At 39.1% G+C, this 19,094-nt stretch overlaps 1 protein-coding gene, 1 long non-coding RNA gene and 1 pseudogene across 2 annotated transcripts; 2 read left to right on the forward strand and 1 right to left on the reverse strand.

The window, feature by feature from the left end:
- The first annotated feature begins 608 nt into the window (after window positions 1–608).
- LOC137998112 (uncharacterized) lies at window positions 609–1,490 on the forward strand. The gene is made up of 3 exons (XR_011122687.1): window positions 609–746; window positions 959–1,124; window positions 1,287–1,490. It is a non-coding gene; the product is annotated as an uncharacterized lncRNA (long non-coding RNA).
- A 6,932-nt stretch (window positions 1,491–8,422) lies between these two features.
- LOC137994335 (uncharacterized) lies at window positions 8,423–19,094 on the forward strand. The gene is made up of 6 exons (XM_068839914.1): window positions 8,423–8,661; window positions 12,022–13,394; window positions 15,155–15,298; window positions 16,984–17,120; window positions 17,652–17,814; window positions 19,069–19,094. Exons 1-6 carry the CDS (start codon window positions 8,423–8,425, stop codon window positions 19,092–19,094), a joined length of 2,082 nt encoding a protein of 693 aa, XP_068696015.1.
- LOC137998111 (uncharacterized) lies at window positions 11,072–11,790 on the reverse strand (annotated as a pseudogene).

The raw sequence follows: 19,094 nt of genomic DNA on the forward strand, positions 1-19,094 counted from the left end.
ATATTTAAGACTGTGCACTCCAATCAAAACCAATAAACAGATGCTTTACAAGTTTCTACGATGTTATTTTAAAATATTTCATATTTTTTCTCAACAATACCAGGAGAAATGTGTTACCGAGTCATACGATGACCGGATATAGCATTGCGTGCAACGAAAACACAAAAACTCGTTTCCGGTCACGCACACAATTCTTCATTACATATTTCCCAGTTAATCTGTCGCACCATGGTTTGTGGGTTAGAGGTCACCGCGACAGCCTCTGAATGAGGAGATACCGAGTTCGAATCTTACTTGAGCTGCCAAAAAGGATCTTACCTATGCACAGCCAAATCCCGACCGCCCCGCCCCAAAATAAGTTCATTGGAACAATGACGTCAGCATTTATTTCCTTATTTTTAGCTCTCTGCTTTCCTATTGTGATCACTTGCGTTAAGTGATTCCTGGCTGCGATTGGTTGCACTCTGAAGCACGCAACCAATCATTGCACTGCATGCGTGGGTTGGTCTCAGTCCTTATAAAATATGGACTGAGCAGGTGAGTTTTATCACCGCTTTTTTATGTGGTAAATTTCATAAGTTAACCCACCAGCCATATTGATGTGATCAGAAACCTTGCAAACGATTGTAATTCATTTCATCTTTTATTGAATGAAAGGAACAAAGCATCATCATGGTGTGGTGTATTGGGCTGCTTAATTAATATTTTAATGTTTCTCGGAGATATCAGTGTATCCTTCAGCTGCTGTGAGTTATCAAACTTATATTGCAACAATAGTAATGGCAAGAAGCGAAGAACGTTTAATTATTGTGAAAGAATTGGATCTCTAATATTATTGCTTAATGTCAGTTCCTGATTTTAAGACTCTATACTTTCATGTAATTGCATCCCATCTTTCAAATACGAACGTCAGCTACGAATTAGGGGTGGGACTAATTTTAAACTAATCTTGTACCAGGACAGGACTTTGAAGATAAATCCATTTTGACTATTCGCCATTTGCAAGAACACAGGTGCATACAAAATGATGTACATTCATCGCTGTGTCGCCCCAGCAGTTGTATCACTTGTTGCGACCTTTTGTGGAATTAAAATCTGTGGACCAGCCCAAGCTCAAAGCCCAGGTAAATTTTAATAAATGAATAAACCGTGAATAAGAAGATGCGGCGTCTTATTGAATAAAAATTGATCACGCCCATAAAAGAGGTTGCAATCAGTAAAAGCTATAATCATTTATGGTGACGTTCTCTTTCTAACTTTTTTTTAACATTTCAACTTCATTATAGGAAATATTGTTGCCACGGCATCTGCATCGTGGCCCCCAAAACCTTCCCCATCAATCCCCGTGCTACTTCCGAGTCCTCTACCCGTTGGTGGACTCCCCGATGAAGCGAGTGACACAGTGCCAACTAAAGAGACTATCAGATCCTTTCTCATGACTTCAATAGGATGGAACTGCACCCCGTCTATGGAGGGTATAATACTTTTCTTATCTGATAACTTTAAAGGGGTACTCTGACGAAAAAACACGATTTTTTAAAAAGTCTCAAATCCTCGAGGAAACGCCGCCAAAATGTTGCATAAGCTTTTCACATAATGAATTTAACTTACTTTCACCAACATTTCAATGTCATTACGTCGAAATACTTGTTTTTCATAGCATCCACCATTATCGGTATGTCGCCTGCATACTTATTCGAGAAAGCCTGGAGCGAGAACTTATGACGTCACTTACTCAACATATCGCTCACTGCTACTTCGTAAACAATGGAAAACATGTCAGAAAGCGAAGCTTCGTCTTCTATCGATCATGATTTATCGACTTCGGAATTATCGTTTGACTTCGAAAAAATTCTGAGTCACTTACCTGTGATTATGAAGATTGAGACTCGTGGCTACAGAGGAAAAAGCAGCCGCATATCGACAGGAAAGAGCTTAAGCAGAAGAAGAGGAGGAATGCTTCGCGATTGGTCGAATTAACTGATACTAGATATTAAAGAATTGGATTATTGTGAGCGTCAGTCAGATGATTGTTATTTCTTTTCAGTTAACAATAAAAATTCGAATTTCATTCCTGAACAAAGGAAAAAACGACTAAACCACTTTTTAGAAATATGCATCCACTTGAAATAACTCATCCGTAGAAATAACTCGTTCGTGTCGTACAATGTGGGCAAAGTTTATGATTGGTACCAGCGATTTCAGAGTAATAATATCGAATGACAGGTTTACATTCACATGCTAAAGTTATCATCAAAAGCTAAAATTTCGTGATTTCATGCACGTGTTGTTATGCGGATTACTGCAAAAGAGTTGTGCTAAAAGAAAAAAAAAAAGGAGTAAAATATCTGTCATTTCTCGGTTGATGCACGTTTATGTTTTTGATATCTCGTCGAGAATGCTGAAAGTAGCATTTCTGAGCATCAAGATTTCAAAATTTATGGCGAAGAACGACCAACAAGTTACCGTCTCCGGCGCTTGCTTATTATCCCCCCCCCTCCCCCCCCCCCAAGTACAAAATACGCTCCGTCGCCCCTGGTTCACACGTGCAGCACGATTATTTTTCCTCTTTTAAGCAATGACGTTGGTAACTTAGGTATTAAAACTGTTACTTAAGATAACACAATTGTCACGCCTACATCATAATAAAGTAGGCGTGGCAATAGTGTTATCTTTTAAGATAACACTATTGTCACGCCTACGTTACTAAAACTGTTACTTAAAAGTAACAGTTTTAATATCTAAGTTACCAATAATTTATCAATTAATGAACTAAAATACATCTTTACAAGTAATACAACAGCAAAAATACCTAAAAATAGGTTGCGAATATATAATGTTCACTAGAACATTAGTGAACAGAATACAGCATACTGTACACAGTATACAGTATTCTTATTTTTAACAAGAATTAGATCTCTAATATTATTGCTTAATGTCAGTTCCTCATTTTAAGACTCTATACTTTTATGTAATTGCATCCCATCTTTCATTAACACACGATTTTTTAAAAAGTCTCAAATTCTCGAGGAAACGCCGCCAAAATGTTGCATAAGCTTTTCACATAATGAATTTAACTTACTTTCACCAACATTTCAATGTTATTACTTCGAAATACTTGTTTTTCATAGCATCCGGCATTATCGGTATGTCGCCTGCATACTTATTCGAGAAAGCCTGGAGCGAGGAATTATGACGTCACTTACTCAACATATCGCTCACTGCTACTTCGTAAACAATGGAAAACATGTCAGAAAGCGAAGCTTCGTCTTCTATCGATCATGATTTATCGACTTCAGAATTATCGTTTGACTTCAAAAAAATATTCTGAGTCACTTACCTGTGATTATGAAGATTTAGACTCGTGGCTACTGAGGAAAAAGCAGCCGCATATCGACGAGAAAGAGCTCAAGAGAAAGAACAAGAGGAATGCTTCGAGATCGTTCGAATTAACTGATATTAGATGGTATTATTGGAGTCGTGATTTTGTTTATTTACTATTGTTCCCTCAACTTGGACTGTGAATCCATTTGCGATCCTCCTGGGGGTGATACGTTGTTGGCACAAGGGATCTACTTAACTGACTCTTTACATTAATTACCCTTGTCCGCATGTGAATCACATGTTGATCGAGCGTTATCACATAGAAAAACTGGCCCTTAGGGAGTCCCACGTAAATGCGACACATTAGGTGATCAATGAGCCATGTTGCCAGCATGGTTGTCCTGATAGAGTAGTGGTCATCACACCCGACTAGTGATCACGGGGACGTGGGTTTAAATCCCGCTCAGGGCAATTACAGTTTTTCCCAGAAGTTGTCCAGTGTTGAGTTTCCCGTAACTTTCTCTCAATTTCTCCTCAACTTGGACTGTGAATCCATTTGCGATCCTCCTGGGGGTGATACGTTGTTGGCTCAAGGGATCTACTTAACTGACTCTATGTATATATTCCTTTCTAGCTTCGTTCTTGTCTTCCACTAAATTAGAACCCGAAAAGAATAGTCTCTAGTGATTGCCAGAGTCTATTTTGCTCTCAAACATGAGAAGCACTATTATCAAAGGAGTCGCTTCTGTCTCTGCTTTTATTCGAGTTCATTCAAGCACGACGAAGTATCAAGATGGCGATTAACAAACAGCAACACAGAGACGAAACAGCTAAACGATATCAAAGGCCCTTCCAGGGGTTTGGGGGAACAAGGGAACATTGCTAATTAGGACAAATTTGAACTGGGAACAGGGGAACAAATATTTTAGGGAACAGGGGATCAAAAAGCTGGGAACAAGTTGGAAAGTACTTTGGGGAACAAGGGAACACAAGGAAATATTTAAAGGGAACAAGGGAAAAAACACCCCGCTGGAAGGGCTTCACGTAAGGGACTAGGGACCTCAAGATTCTACGTCAGCGATAACGCCACCAAATGATAGATATTAATAAGCGAAACAATCGGTCTGAATGTGCGGTGCGAAAGTTTGTACATTTCTTTTCAGTTCTCTGCAATTCTACGACGCAAAATGACCACATCTCAAGCTCTGAGGACAACGTGAGCACATAGCCACGATTTTTTTGTTCTTTTTGCCTGGTTTCCACACCGTTCTTCCCACTTCAGTTCCTGAATAGTTCGGGTAGTTTATAGAAGTTCCACGAACAGCACTAATGACGAAAAATTTTGGAAAATGCAAAGTTGTAATTTTTTAACGACGTTTTCGTTGACGTCGCCGTTGTAGATCTTAAGGTTCCTACTTTAAGATCTACGACGGCGACGTCGACGAAAACTGCACCTCAATATAGAAATTTCCAGCATCTTATAATAAGTCTTTCGCGATTATTCCATCTCGTTCGCGTCGTTCAATGTGGGTGAACTATCCTAAAAATAAAACGGTATGAAAAGTTTCAGATTAAAGATAGAGAATGGAAGATTTAAAATTGTAAGCTCGCGTTGTCATCAAAACCTCAAATTCGGTGATTTCACGTTGTTGTTGTGAAGAGCACCGCAAACATATGTGGAGAATGCGTGCCGCACAATTATGTTGAATCTTTTCCTCTTTTTATTGTTGTTTTGTGGCGTTCTTGTTGACGACCGCATCTTATATCTTAAAGTCCGCAGTAATTGGCTCTAGCTGTTGCGGTGTCCCTGCCCAATTTAAGTTACTATTGGTGTGTTGTTATCTTTGTATTTTCAGTATTTGTATATCTTCAATTTATTTTTTTCTTATTTCTTCAGGGCAAAGCTAATAAAATAAAATAAAATCTACAGGATGAGAAATCTTAAAACCTTATAACGGACACGTTGCTTTTTAGGGTTTTTATTGCATAAATTATCGCAGAGCTCTGCATGCATGCACTGTTGATTAATAAACATCTGCATGTGCTTGTGTTACCACGCCATTTATAGCTCGTGTTCGAGTTTAATAGGGATCTCAAGCAAGGACGATGACGTCGGCTATGAGAACCGGTAGCCTCGCAGCTCCTACAAGGTCTCACCTGATTGGAGACTACCCTTGAAGTTTAACAAAAGAACAAATAACAGAAACAATGGACCCTAGGCCTAGAACCTAACCCTTTTGTTTTAGGCTTAGGGTCCATTGTTTCTGTTATTTGTTCTTTTGTTAAACCTCAAGGGTGGTCTCCAATCAGGTGAGACCTTGTAAGAGCTGCGAGGTGACCCATGAGAACGTTGTCTAAGAATATTATTTCCCGTTATTGTAATAATTTCCCATTTACGTCAATTCGCTATGAATGGGAAGTGTGTGTATCAACATTACAGGAATAAAATAGGTGAGAAAGGCAGTGTGGATATTTAGGGAGGAAACTTAAAATTTATTGTCAGGAGCTCACCTTTTTTCCATCATCTCAAATGTGGTCATTTCACTTCGTTGTCAGAGCGAGAACGGCATACAAATTTACACAAGACTAGTCGCACGTGCAGGGCGTGCAGGGGCCGGTTCCTCGAAGCCTCAGGTTAGCGCTAACTGTTGGACAAGAGGTATCAAAACCTATAGGCTTCCCGGCATGGTATTTAACGCTGGTTAGCGCTAACCTAGGCTCGATTTCCAGCCGTTTTGTGAGCCCGAGTTCCTCGCCCCACACCACGGCTGGATCACTGGTCTACACATTGTATTTTGTGACCAATCACAGCCAAGCCTGCTCAAATCGAGCAGGCTTCCCTGTGATTGGCCAATTCTGTCACTCGTCTATCCAACATGGCGGATATTAGTGCCCCTGAGTTTTCTTCTTCTGTAAAAGTGTTTGTTAGAGCGGTTTCATATCGAGAAATTTAGAGAAACACAACTGGAAGCCATTATTAATTTGTTTCAAGGGAAAGATGTTCTAGTGTTACAGCCTACAGGCTCAGGGAAATCCTTGATTTTTCAGTTTTTTCCGCTCATCGTCGATGAGCTGCGGAAGCCAGTCCATTCTAGTTGTGCTTTGGTCATATCTTCGTTAAACTCACTCATGCAGGACCAAGTCAGGTTCCTCACCTCAATCGGTATAAAAGCAGCATTTATTGGCGAGGAGCAGAATGACAATATATCAAAAAAGGATTGAGGCCGGTTTATGTCAGGTCGTGTTTGGGTCTCCGGAGTCGTTTTTGGGAAGTAGCCGATGGCGAGCAATGTTGACAAGTGCTAGTTATAGCGAAAGGCTTGTCTGATTGCCATTGATAAAGCCCACTGTATCCAACACTGGTAAGCCATTATTTGTTATGAAATATCTGTCGTAGCTGATTCCAACGTCCGCTTTGAAATTTAATCTCCAATTCAGAAAACACTGGATATTAAATGTGGGTTTCATCAGGGGCAAGTTCTGATTGCCTGCCACAATGTTACACAATGTTAAGTTACTACAGTAATTGTTTTGTCACGTTTGCTGGTTGGAAATAAAAGGCTCATTGATTTGAATGTTTTTATTGTCGTTTGTTACTGTAAAGATTTATACACGACAAAATATATTTTGGGCCTCAAGTTTCCATATCATGAATACAGTCAAAGTTAACCTATTCCGGGTCCAGGTTCACGCTAGCAACGATTTCCGGCAGCTTTAAAGCAAGGTCTTTTTTCAGTTTTACCCTCTTTCTTGGGTCATCCAGAAAACTACCACATACAGCACATTTGACGTGAAGAGAAAGAGGACCGAACAGGTGTTTTTTGGAGTCACAACCTCCGCCATTTTTTCCTCGCGCTGCTCGGGTGCGACAATTTAATTTGCATAAAGAGCGGATGTGACGTCACGGACAAGCCCTACGGACCAGTGATCCAGCCGTAGTTGGGAGGAGGACAACTGCACTCACAATACGGCTGGAAATCGAGCCTAGCGCTAACCGTTCTTCCAGCAACCCGAGCCAGAGCTTTTGTTCTTGTCCGTTGGTCCTATTGTTTCATCTCATTCTCGTAGCCGTCTTCGTCTCACTAACATCAAGCTTCACCAACAGCCCCCCAACGCTGATAAACAACTTGATAACAGTGGAGAAGATTTCTATTTAAAAATGATTATTTTTTATGGTTTCAAGCACTAAGGTAAAATAATTCTTTGTTTGGACAGCCAATGAGGTTCCGCTTGACACATTAATTGGAGCTTAACCAAGGACGAAGACGACGGCGACGAGAACGCCGATCTAAAAGTATTATTTTCCGTTATTGTAGGAATTTGGCGATTAATTACTCGTTTGGCATTGAAAGTGTGTATAATCATTCCAGAATTAAAAGTGGTATGAACGGTGTGGCTCTTTGGAGATAATACTTGAAAATTCTTCGTCAGTTTCTGGCGTCCTCCAAATACCCTTAATTCTAGTTTGATGTGCTACGTTCTGTCCTCACAAAAGAATCTTCTGATTACAAGAGTGGAGACCTTTACCGGTGTAACGGCTTAGGATCGAGAATAGAGCGCTTTCTAAAGAACGCCGTACTTCTGCAAATACTTCCCTACAGGAGAATTTAACCACAGGCGCACGCATACAAGCCTAAAGCAGTCCTCGGAGTAACATAACAGACCATCAGCATCGCATACCACTATTAACAATAGAGCGTTATCAAGTGACGTCACAGCGGCCATGCTGGTGTTCCAAAACAAAGAAACGGCTGCCATGTCGGTGTTCCGGGAGTAATCTTGCGGGAATTCGAAACTCACAGTTTTCCTCGAGCTTCGCTCTCTGAAAACTGTTCGCTTCTTGGAACAGATAATGTCCGCGGACAAATATCCGAGCATATTTTCGCGCCATGCAAATGGGGGCTATTGTTTATATATCCTCTGAACTTACAATAGTGCCTCTCTTTTTGTTCTCAATAGACGGTTTGCAACAAATCTCGAGACACAGATAATAATTATGACAATTGCTAGTAGACGAACAAAAGAAGCTGATGAGAGATCTCTTGTTTTCGTCCACCGACATGTTTTTCCTTACCGTTTATTCAGTTCTGAGTCTTACATGATTATTTGCATCTGCGTAGATCTGCAGGGAACAAACTGGACTGAAGAAATCCGTAACTTTCAAGAAGGTAATTTTTATTGGAGAAGAAACTTGAAGAGATACAGTTGCAGCAATAGGTGCGGTGTGGACGAGAGAAACGCTTCGGATGTTCCGAAGGACGGCTCGGAGTCATTACGATGTTTCTGCGATAAATTTTGTGACGAATATGGCGACTGCTGCTTTGATTTCAACAAATTGTAAGTAAAGAATTTTAAGCGATTGTCTTTATAACCTGTATAATCTAGTAACCTATATAATCTATCAGAATGTACATGACCTTGAAGCGCATAACTTACAACTCTTTAAGAGGGAAGTGATTAGGTTCGCGGATCGGCGGATTTGGCTAAAAAAAAATACTCGGATTTAGGACACATTTTGCGGATTGGCGAATTTTGAACGCTCAGCGGATCACGGATTTCTTTAATACTTCAGCGTGGATTATGGATTTTGTTTGTTTTGAAGTGCGGATCGCGGAAATTAACTTGGTGGTCGGTTTCATTTTTTTTCTGCCTGACCTTAGAACTAGATTAGACTACAGCGGTTATCGGTAAACTAACTAGCGCCCCTCAACGACAATTTTTTTTCATGACGTAAATCAAATGTTGCCATGCAAATTCATGGAGTACCGTCATGGAAACATTTCGAAAAAAAGTCGTTGAGAGGTGCTTCTAAATGATAGCCGCTGTAGCACATCTTTGACCTTCACAGCAATCGGACTCCAGAAAACTCTAGGACCCCAGAATTTCGGCTTCTGGCCAGACAATGCTGACGATGAGGTGACTGAATATGACAGTAGCTCTGATGAGGAGGAGACGGAAACTGACGTTTCAGAACTCGATAGAGGGTCCAAGTTCTTGTTAGGAACGACTACGAGTTTTGGGCGTTAAGTGCGGATCAACAGTAGGCTAATTTTATGATAGGTATTTCTTTAACGTCAGTTCAAAGTTACTAATCAAGTGAAGCTATGATCTTCGCAGTTATGAGCGCAATTTTTGCAATTGCGTAGAGAAGCCTGAAATTTTCAGGACTTCAACGGGGTTCGAATCCCGTTGAAGCCACTTGAATAGACAACCAAGTCTCTCCCTCAATTGAAGGATTATTCTTCATTGTAACTTTCTTCCAAATGAAGTATTATCGTTCATTTTAAACATTGAAAGCTTGATAGGGATCATGGGAAATGAACATATTTCTTTTAAAAGTGGAACCTTAATGTCTGGACTCGCAGAACTCGAACCTGGGAACGTGTAATTAATAACCCCTTTACCTAACCACTAGACTACCACATCACTAACTGCGAGGATGATATTTTTAATTAATGTCAATAATTTGTTCTTCCAAAAGTGTCGCTGTAAACGTGTATTAACACCCGCTAAGAAGCAAGCTTACACAGTGAAAAATGTCGGTTACCAAACTTCAAGAGAAAGCTAACCATTTTAAAATCAAGCTTTAGACTTAACCATTATCAAGCAATGATTTTATATATATACTAATTAGTTTTGGTAAATAATCGGCACATTTTCTAGTCAATTGATCTTTAGTGGTTAAGTGGATAAAAACAGTTCCTTCGACTCCGGGTTCAAATCCTGTCCAGGGGCTGCTTTTACTTTTTTCTTTTTATTTGCTACCACAAGTCCTGGGACAGAGTGGTCAAAATGGAGGATAATACTTCATTTGAGGAAGAGATCGTGTTGGAGTAGACCATTTTCGAATTCTCACGGCTAGACTGGATCTAGCATCAAATGGAGGCTAATGCGGGCAAATGTTTTCAAATGCAAATTAATTTGCCCGGATAAGCCTCCATTTCATGCTAGATCCAGTCTACCCGTGAGAATACGAAACTGGCCTATTGTTCAGGTGTCGAAAAGGGCCAATTGCTCAAATTGTCCAGCAGGATCACTTGATTTTTTTTTGTGTCATTGTCTTCGGTGAGCATTAATTTATGCACATGAACATATCTTTCATACAGTCAAACTTTTCACTGTAGATTAAGAGCCCTGGTTTGACTAGCTGAAACAGTACAAAACAATTCACAATTATTCAATGGTGTATCGGCTCCTGCTTCTATATTCTCCTATTTATAATGGTAATTGATCCAATGGTAATTGCTCAGCAGGAAATAAGCGTAAGAGTCGCACGAGGTGATAGCCAAGTGGAAGGTAGCTTCCTGAGGGCTTACGCGAACTGTAATTCGATAGTACAAGCTGAACCGTTTTCTGCTTGTTTTATAACATAACCAAAACAACTTGTGACAGTTTGTAACATCATTTGAATGCCTCTCAGTCTCTAACTGGTCGAGTTGGCTTTCACTTAGGCTTGCAAATCGCTTTGCCGATGGTTCGAGTAAAATACCGGCTAGCGGGTTAAAAGTCTTTTCATAAAGCTGCCAAGAAATTTCGGCATTTTCTTGAGTAGTGTGGCCAGTCTTTACTGGAGTTTGAGGCGAGTACATACATACATACATAACTTTATTTGATAACGCAGGTTAAAAATTTTCGCAACTTTACAGCTGATGTGGACCTGCCTAAACTAATTAAATCTAAAATTATATAAAATACAAATATGATACAATTTATAATTTAAATTAATTGAGTAAACCAATAAAAATTTTTAGTAATAGTGAAAACCTGGTTTCATGTTATGTATAACGTTACCTCCCTTCCCGAAATTAATATTCATGATAGTTTGCTTGGATTGTTTTAAGTTATGTTTAAAGATAGATGAATTTGGAGAATCTTTAAGATTATGTGGTAGTGCATTCAATGCTATAGCAGATCTATGAACAAAAGACCTACGACCCAATTCAGTTTTGGGCCTATTGAGTACAACATTCAAGGATTTCCTTAAGTTATATCTGTTAGAGTTTTTGGTTACCAAAGAATTAATTTCCCGTAACCCTAAATTATAATAAGCATTATATGTAATAGTTAAGATGCGGGACTTATAAAAATACTCTAGAGGCATCCAGCCAACCTTAGAAAGTAACTATATCACTATCCTTAAACTATTTGGTAACTTGTGAATCAGCCTGGCAGCTCTAATGTGAATCATTTCTAGATCTTTAAGCTTGGGTCCAGACCCCCAGATCACAATTCCATATAGAACACTTGGAATTACTATCTTATAGTAAAAAGTCTCCAAGATACATTAGGTGTAGATAGAAAATTTATACGTCTCAACATTTTGACTTTGGCATTAAATGCATATCGAGCCAATGCAATATGTTGAGACCATGAGAGTTTGTCATCAATTGTAACCCCAAGGCAATTGGTGGAAGACACATACCAAATGGTGTCCTCGCCACACTTCAGATGTTTCAAAGGACCTATGAAGGGGATTTACCTTCATGTAAAATCAATCAGTTACTAAGGCACCAGGAATTAACCTGGTCTAAGACAGCCTGTAATGCTAGTAGCATTTTTCCAGGCGCACGGCATTACCATTTACCCATGGGCAAATTTTATACGGTCATTGACCAATTAAAACGTGCGCTTTCCTTCTGTTATGTTATAATTGAACTTTAATCAAGTGGTTATTATCACTATCGTTATCATTTACAGGTGCAGAAAACGAGTCAACCCTCGAGGAAACCCACTAAGCCAACATGAAATATGCCGCCCTGTCGTAAGCCAATACAGTCCAGAGTATGATGGTTTTGCAGTCCGAAGCACATGCCCAAGGAACTGGAAAGATGAGATTGTGCGCACTAAATGTCAGAATGAAGACCAAAGTGATCTGTTTAACGACTGGCCCGTGTTTGATCACGAGAAGCGCATTACTTACAGAAATGTTTTTTGTGCAAGGTGCAATGGCGCAGTAAATACAACCTACTGGAAACTCGAAGCGGATTGTAGTGAATGGTTTAATACAACGGCGTTCAATCTTAGTGATTTTATGCGCTTCGCGAATGCCAACTGTTCAGTAAAAATCATAAAACCTTGGGGGCAATACTTGAGGCAATTTATCCCTCGTTTTGAAGACTGTTCCGGGATTGGTCGGGAGAAAAATGGATCGTATTGCCAATCACAGTGCCTGGGATATGCTTTTCCTGTTTGTTTAATCACAAACAAGAAAACAATAAGATTTCGAAATCTGCAATGCGCATTGTGTAACGGATTTCAGCCAAGCTATTTGAAGATTGATTTACCCCCAAAACCACCTGGTGATATGTTCCCTTTACCGTCCCTGACTATCCTGTTTGATTTTACTTCCTCCTTCGACAAAAGGGTTACAGTCAAAGACAGAAAAATGCATTTCGAGCAAGATATAAACCACGTTTGGTACTGTGCTGCTAACGAATTGTACGACCCATACGTTGGAAAATGTAAAAGCACCGTCAGTTTACACCCACCACAAACTGACACGCCCATTTCCCCGAGTGAAAAAACATTACCCGTTGATTTCATATCAAACGAAACAAGATTGCTGTTGAATTTAAACTGCACTTTCGTACCTTTCAACCAAAGCGATTATGAACAACGACCTAATGGTACTGTTTACATTAAACCTCACAACAAGATGTACGGGAAAACGTGGTACACAATTCGCAGGAAAATTTTGCTACTTTGCGTCAACTTTTCAAGAAATGCGACAGTGTTTTCCGAACAGCCAAGCGCAGGCTACCTCACTAAAACAACGCCAACATCTCTCCAAATATTGACTTCAGCTGGCTGCATAACGTCAATGGCTTCCCTACTTCTTCTGTTGGCGACTTACACTCTATTTTCTGAACTGCGCAACTTGCCTGGAAGGATCATTATCAACTTGTCGCTATCTTTGCTGCTGTATCAAGGCGTCTCTCTCTCAGCAATGAAGACTTCGAGTCGTAAGCAATGCCAGGTCATTGCCGTTCTTCTTCATTACTTTTTCTTGTGCTCTTTCACGTGGATGAATGCTATGGCATGTGATGTGCACAAGACATTTACTTCCTCGGGTAAGCTTATAAGAGTACGTCAAAACTTCTGTCCAGAAATGCACGTAATTCGATTTCCAACACGAAGTGTCCATGTTAAAGTCTCAACATTTGCTATCTATTTCCAACAATGAGATAGGGGTAAAGGCAGTTAGCGTTATTTTCTGGTTATAGCTAATGTAACTCTGAGGACTGAAGTTTGAGGGACACTATGTGACGTTGATTGTCATGTATTCCCGCACGCGAACGAGAGTTTGGGAGGGGAGCAACTGGACACTTCTTGATGCTTGTCAAATCACAGGCACCCCAAGCTCACAACGCGATTTTGCAATGCATAACTATTATGTAGTAAGAGAGTTTAATGATGAAAACAGTTAAAACTCAAGTTAAGTTGAAAATCTGAATGTCTTCCTCTCGCAATAAACTTTCCCTACTTCAAGTATGTTGATGACTTTTGTTTTGTGTCGATTCATTAGCCATCGCTGATATGGTGAAATCAGTACTCGTTTATAGTGTATAAACGAGTACTGATTTCACTATATCAACAATGGCTAATGAATGGACACAAAACAAAAGCAAACAAGATATTTGAGGTAGGGAAAGTTTATTGCGAGAGAAAAACATTCAGTTTTTCAACTTAACTTGAGTTTTAACTGTTCTCTTTTCACCATTGAGCTCTCTTACTACATAATAGTTATGCATTGCTGGGGGCGCCTGCGGTCAAATCTAATTACACGCCTTCCGAACATAGGCCGAAAAGGAGCATGAAACACGCTAGATTCCTTAAGTTAGTTAATTAGCAGAGCACTCGTGCTCGGCTAAAGAACCTTAAGACTTAAAGAAAGTGATTTTTGTTAGTAGTCGTATGGGCAGTCACATGATTTCGAGTGCAATTTGGAATCAATAAGCAAGAATAAATTTCTTTTAAGACGAAGAAAATAGCACGAGCCCGTAGGGCGAGTTGAATTTGTAGTGTTTGAAAACAATTACAAATTGAACAAGCCCTACGGGCTGGAGCAATTTTCTTCGTCTTTGATAAAATTTACAAGTGCTTTTTCATTCCAAATAGCATGACAAAAATCATACGATTACTTAATAATAATAAACATGAAAAAAGTGAGTGTCGAGATAGCTAAGCAGAGCAAACGCACGCGTATCACGCAATCAGGTAAAAATTGCGCCATGAATTGCCCATCCAGGCCGCATGCTTGATTTGAAAACAAAAAAGTTGATTTGTTCTGACCAAACCCTATTGTTTATTAGACAATCATAATCCAAAATTTCCATGCGTAATTTGCAATGGTATTACACTTTTTTGCACCGGTATTAAACTTTTTTGCACTGGTGTTACACCTGAACTGCACTGTCCTTAGCCAATAGGAAAAGCGTAATTTTTTCATGTATTATATTATTATTATTGTTATTATTATTATTATTATTATTATTATTATTATTATTATTATTATACACATGTTTATAGGAAACGAAATTTTTTTTTTATAAATAACTATTATTGCTATTATTAGAATTACTATTAGTATTTGTATCTCTATAAGCCTAATACTTGTTTTAGAGTTCTTTATTTGGTTTTTTCAGTGTGTGTATTTTTACTGATAATTTGAAATAAATAAAGTTTTAAATTATTACTATTATTATTGTTATTATTATTATTAATTATTATTATTATTATTATTATTACTATTATTATTATTATTATTATTATTATTATTATTATTATTACCATTGATTATTATTATAAATCGAATTCTTCTTTAACCTAGACGGCGGACATGGATCGAATAGTCAAGGAAACCAGAATAAACGTTTAATGAGATACTGTTTGTTCGGATGGGGAGTTCCTGCTATTGCCGTGTCCATCTTTGTGATCATTGACCAAATTCTCAGCAAAGGATTCATTGGATACGGTAGGTCTGCTGTCTCAATATGAATTTAAAATGACTGTGTCACGGCAGAGCAGTTCATTTTGTAAAGCTTTTAGTTGCTCCTGCTTGCTATTTGCGTTAGGAGACAGTGCTGTCCAGGGGTTAGGGTGCTTGCCTTGAGATCCGGAGATCCCGGGTTCAAGCCCCGCTCTGACCACTCGTCGAATATTTCAATGATCCTGGTTGTCCCTGGTTCAACTTCTCGGCTGCACTTGTAAATAGCCAACTTGTTTGCCTACGACCAAGTGAGATTCTTAACAGCAGGGGTGGCGCAGTGGTGAAAGTGCACGCCTCCCATCAATGTGGCCCGGGTTTGATTCCCAGTCATACTGAGCTGATGTGGGTTGAGTTTGTTGGTTATTTTTTCTGCTCCGAGAGCATTTTTCTCCGGGTCTGACTCCGTTTTTTTCCATCTTCACATTACCCAAGATTTGATTTGATTTGATTTACTTTTGTTTGTGTCCCCAGTTAAAGCTCTTGTGCTAAATCCATTGACACGTAAATAAAGTTGCAATTATTATTATTATTATTATAAGTAGTAGTAGTAGTAGTAGTAGTAGTAGTAGTAGTAGTAGTAGTAGTAGTAGTAGTAGTAGTAGTGGTAGTGGTAGTAGTTGTTGTAGTGAGTAGTAGTAGTAGTAGTAGTACTATTATTATTATTATTATTATTATTATTATTATTATTATTAATCTTGGCGAAAAAAATGTCTGTAATTTAAGTTACCAACAACATAGATATTTAATAGGCTGAACAGTTTGCAACAACGTCAACTTGAAGCTAATGGAACACCAGCCCTTTAATTCCAACAGGGGCAATGCAAAGAAGTTCTCAAAATGCGTGGCGAAAACAGGCACTTTCAAATTATTCAGCTTTCGGAAGTCATCTATTTAGGTCTATTTTACCTTTAATTTATTCTGATACAGTAACGGTTTAGATTGTACATAAGTATATTATTTTATTCGATTCAATTTATCTTTCTTTACTCTGTATTTTTAACACGACCCCACAAGTTTCACGTTCTAGTAACCATCGAGTTAAAATAAAATCTTTACTCCATTACGTTTTTTATCCCTGGAAAAAGTCAAGAACCAACGGATTTTTTTCCCGTGCTTCCTTTCAACTGCCGACTTTGATCGCAACTGCGATAATTATTCCAAGGGTACCCAACGAGCAAATTTAAAAAACCTTTGAAAGAAATTTCTAGGTTTCTTGTAATTTATAAAGGCTGTCTAAAGAGTTGCTTTTATGTCCCAGAAGAATTAGATCTGTTTGGAAATCTTAGCTGAAATTTGAAGTGTCCGAAAATTTAGGGAATGATATACTGTTGATATCTTCATTTCAGAAATTGCTAGCTGAAATTGGCCTTCTAAGAACTTCCAATCGAACCCGATTTGCTCATCTCAAATTAAACTGTAGGTGACCTTTTTAAGTGCCAAAAATTGCAAAAATATGAATCCCATCCGAAAACGTAAGGGACTGCTTTTAATTCCCTGGTTGCGTATGTTTTAGGTGGTATTTTAGTAAAGAAATCTATATTAGTGCTGTTTGGCAATGTAGAACAGAAATTCTTAGACCAGTTTGGCTCTCCCAAACAGATAGTTAACCGAAGACGATAGCTGGGTGCCCCTGATGCTTTATTATTTTAATTTCTTCCATTGATTAACAGGAGAGGGAGAGGCTTACTGTTTCATATCGAAGCCCGAAGCAGTTCTTTATTTCTTTGTTGCGCCAGTTGCATTGATAATGCTCTTCAATGCATTTGCATTGGTGCATACCGTGTTGCACATTGTAAAGACTAGGAAGGTACGTCGACAAAGCTATTAGATATGCATTTATCAGATTTTGATATAATAGCATTCGAAACGATGTACTGAATAAATAAAATAGCTACTGACTGAGTGATTGAGGATGGCAGTCCGCCACACTCGCCAAGTAAGTGAACACCCTCTCCTCGACTAACGGATGATTGCTGCCTAACCACACATCAACGGGTCTTGTACTGCAAGGCTGAAACTGACAGATGGACGGGAACCCTTAGTCTCAAGCCAATCATTACCAATCAATTAATTGTTTGACGGCTGAGTAGCCGACTGATTTTCAAAATGCGACACACCAGTGAATAATAAAAGGACTGCTGCTATACAGACCGGAAGTCTATGTTCCTTACTGCAAGAGAGCAAGAACTAGCTTTTACGAGAAGGTATCGCAACCATTGACAAATGCCTCTTAAACCAGGCACAGTTTTGCATGCAAAAGGGGCACACTTTGTGTAACGGTTAAGTCTTCCTTGCTTGGTGCCATTCCAACATTATCAATGACGATTTTTTTTTCCAGAGAACGCAGAAGGTTACCAATAAGCAGCATAGCACCGGGGTAGCCTTGGTTTTTGTCAAAATGGCGTCAGTCATGGGGGTGACATGGATTCTTGGAATCGTTGCTAACGTTAAGGCCTTGTCATTTTTGTGGTACCCGTATGTTATTCTGAACAGCCTTCAAGGTATTATGCTCTTTCTTTGTTTTATTTTCTTCATTTTTGCACGATTTTTTTTATCTCTGATTTGCCGTAGTTATGATTTCAGCTTAGTCTTTGTGTCAGGACTCATGCAGCTCTTACAACGATTCTCGGTTTTGGTTCAGGAAACAATGGGGCACAAAAGTGCACGACAGAACAGTGATGTTCAAACCCAAACCATAATTAGAGCTTTGTCCGATGCTGGTTCAATGAAATTCGAGGTCTTAAAGGGCTACTTAGAATCTATAGTTTTTCAAGCTGGCTTTTCAGTTGGAACGTTCAAAAGGGAGTTTAATTAAGCAAAGAAGGCGGCTACGGCAACGGCACAAAGCAAAAATTTTATTGCTTAAGAAAGGAAAACAATCGTGCTGCACCCGCAGCCGAACTCCAAAAAACAACATCGTGAAATCACCAAATTTTAGGTTTTGATGACAACGTGAGCATATGACAATGAACCATTCATTTTCTGTTTAGACTCAATTTAAAACAGTTTGTACCCACCCGGTTACAGGATAGTTCGCCTGTAATTGTACGAAGTGAACAAGACTGTAAGAATTATCGTTGTTTTTCAATACGAATCTCAGACAACCTTTTCTTTGTATGATATGGTCACATATACGAATGCTTAAAGGATACTCATTTGGAATGACTTGATCTTACTGAAAGTTTCATATGACAAGCCGTTCTGTCCACGCTTCAAAAGTGTCATCATTATTATCATCGTAATGGCCATCATGAACATCATCATCTTTGTTATCAATAACCAGTGCTTACACCGTGAAGCGTAGCGTGGGTTGAGTCTTCTTCTAAGATTTTGAGAAGTAAATAGTGTACCTTCGCTTGTCAGACCAATCAAAAGTTCAATAAGAGAGTAAGGTGGCTACATACCATCCCAAAGTTCTAAGCAGTGAGCTCAGACGAACTTCAATATCTGAGCTTTAGGGTTTTAGCCATCCCACTTTGCGCTAGATACCCGGCTCAACTCCACCATAGTTAATAGATGTAGGCTGGTTATGAAACTCAACAAGTCTGTTTGTTTCATGTTTTTGTTCGCTTTTTTGGCCTTGACCCGGCACAAAACCCGACAAAAACACGCTTTTTTCGGCAGGATAACCAATCAAAAGCTTCGACTAATTTATTCGAAATTAACTTGCGAACCAAAACCAAAATATTGTGCAGGGTCACGGTCGGTTCAACATCTAATTGCGACTGTATTGTTCCTGCTTTTGAAATTCCCAGGGTTTCACAACCAGTCTCTAGATTAA

Source organism: Montipora foliosa, chromosome 3 (assembly GCF_036669935.1).
Source record: "Montipora foliosa isolate CH-2021 chromosome 3, ASM3666993v2, whole genome shotgun sequence".
In the NCBI taxonomy this organism is placed as follows: domain Eukaryota; kingdom Metazoa; phylum Cnidaria; class Anthozoa; order Scleractinia; family Acroporidae; genus Montipora; species Montipora foliosa.

Coding starts and splice junctions, on each gene's coding strand:
- LOC137994335 (XM_068839914.1), top strand. CDS start 8,423: ATGATTATTTGCATCTGCGTAGATCTGCAGGGAACAAACTGGACTGAA. Junction 8,662..12,021: donor TGCTTTGATTTCAACAAATT/GTAAGTAAAGAA, acceptor TATCATTTACAG/GTGCAGAAAACGAGTCAACC. Junction 13,395..15,154: donor CAAGACATTTACTTCCTCGG/GTAAGCTTATAA, acceptor TCTTTAACCTAG/ACGGCGGACATGGATCGAAT.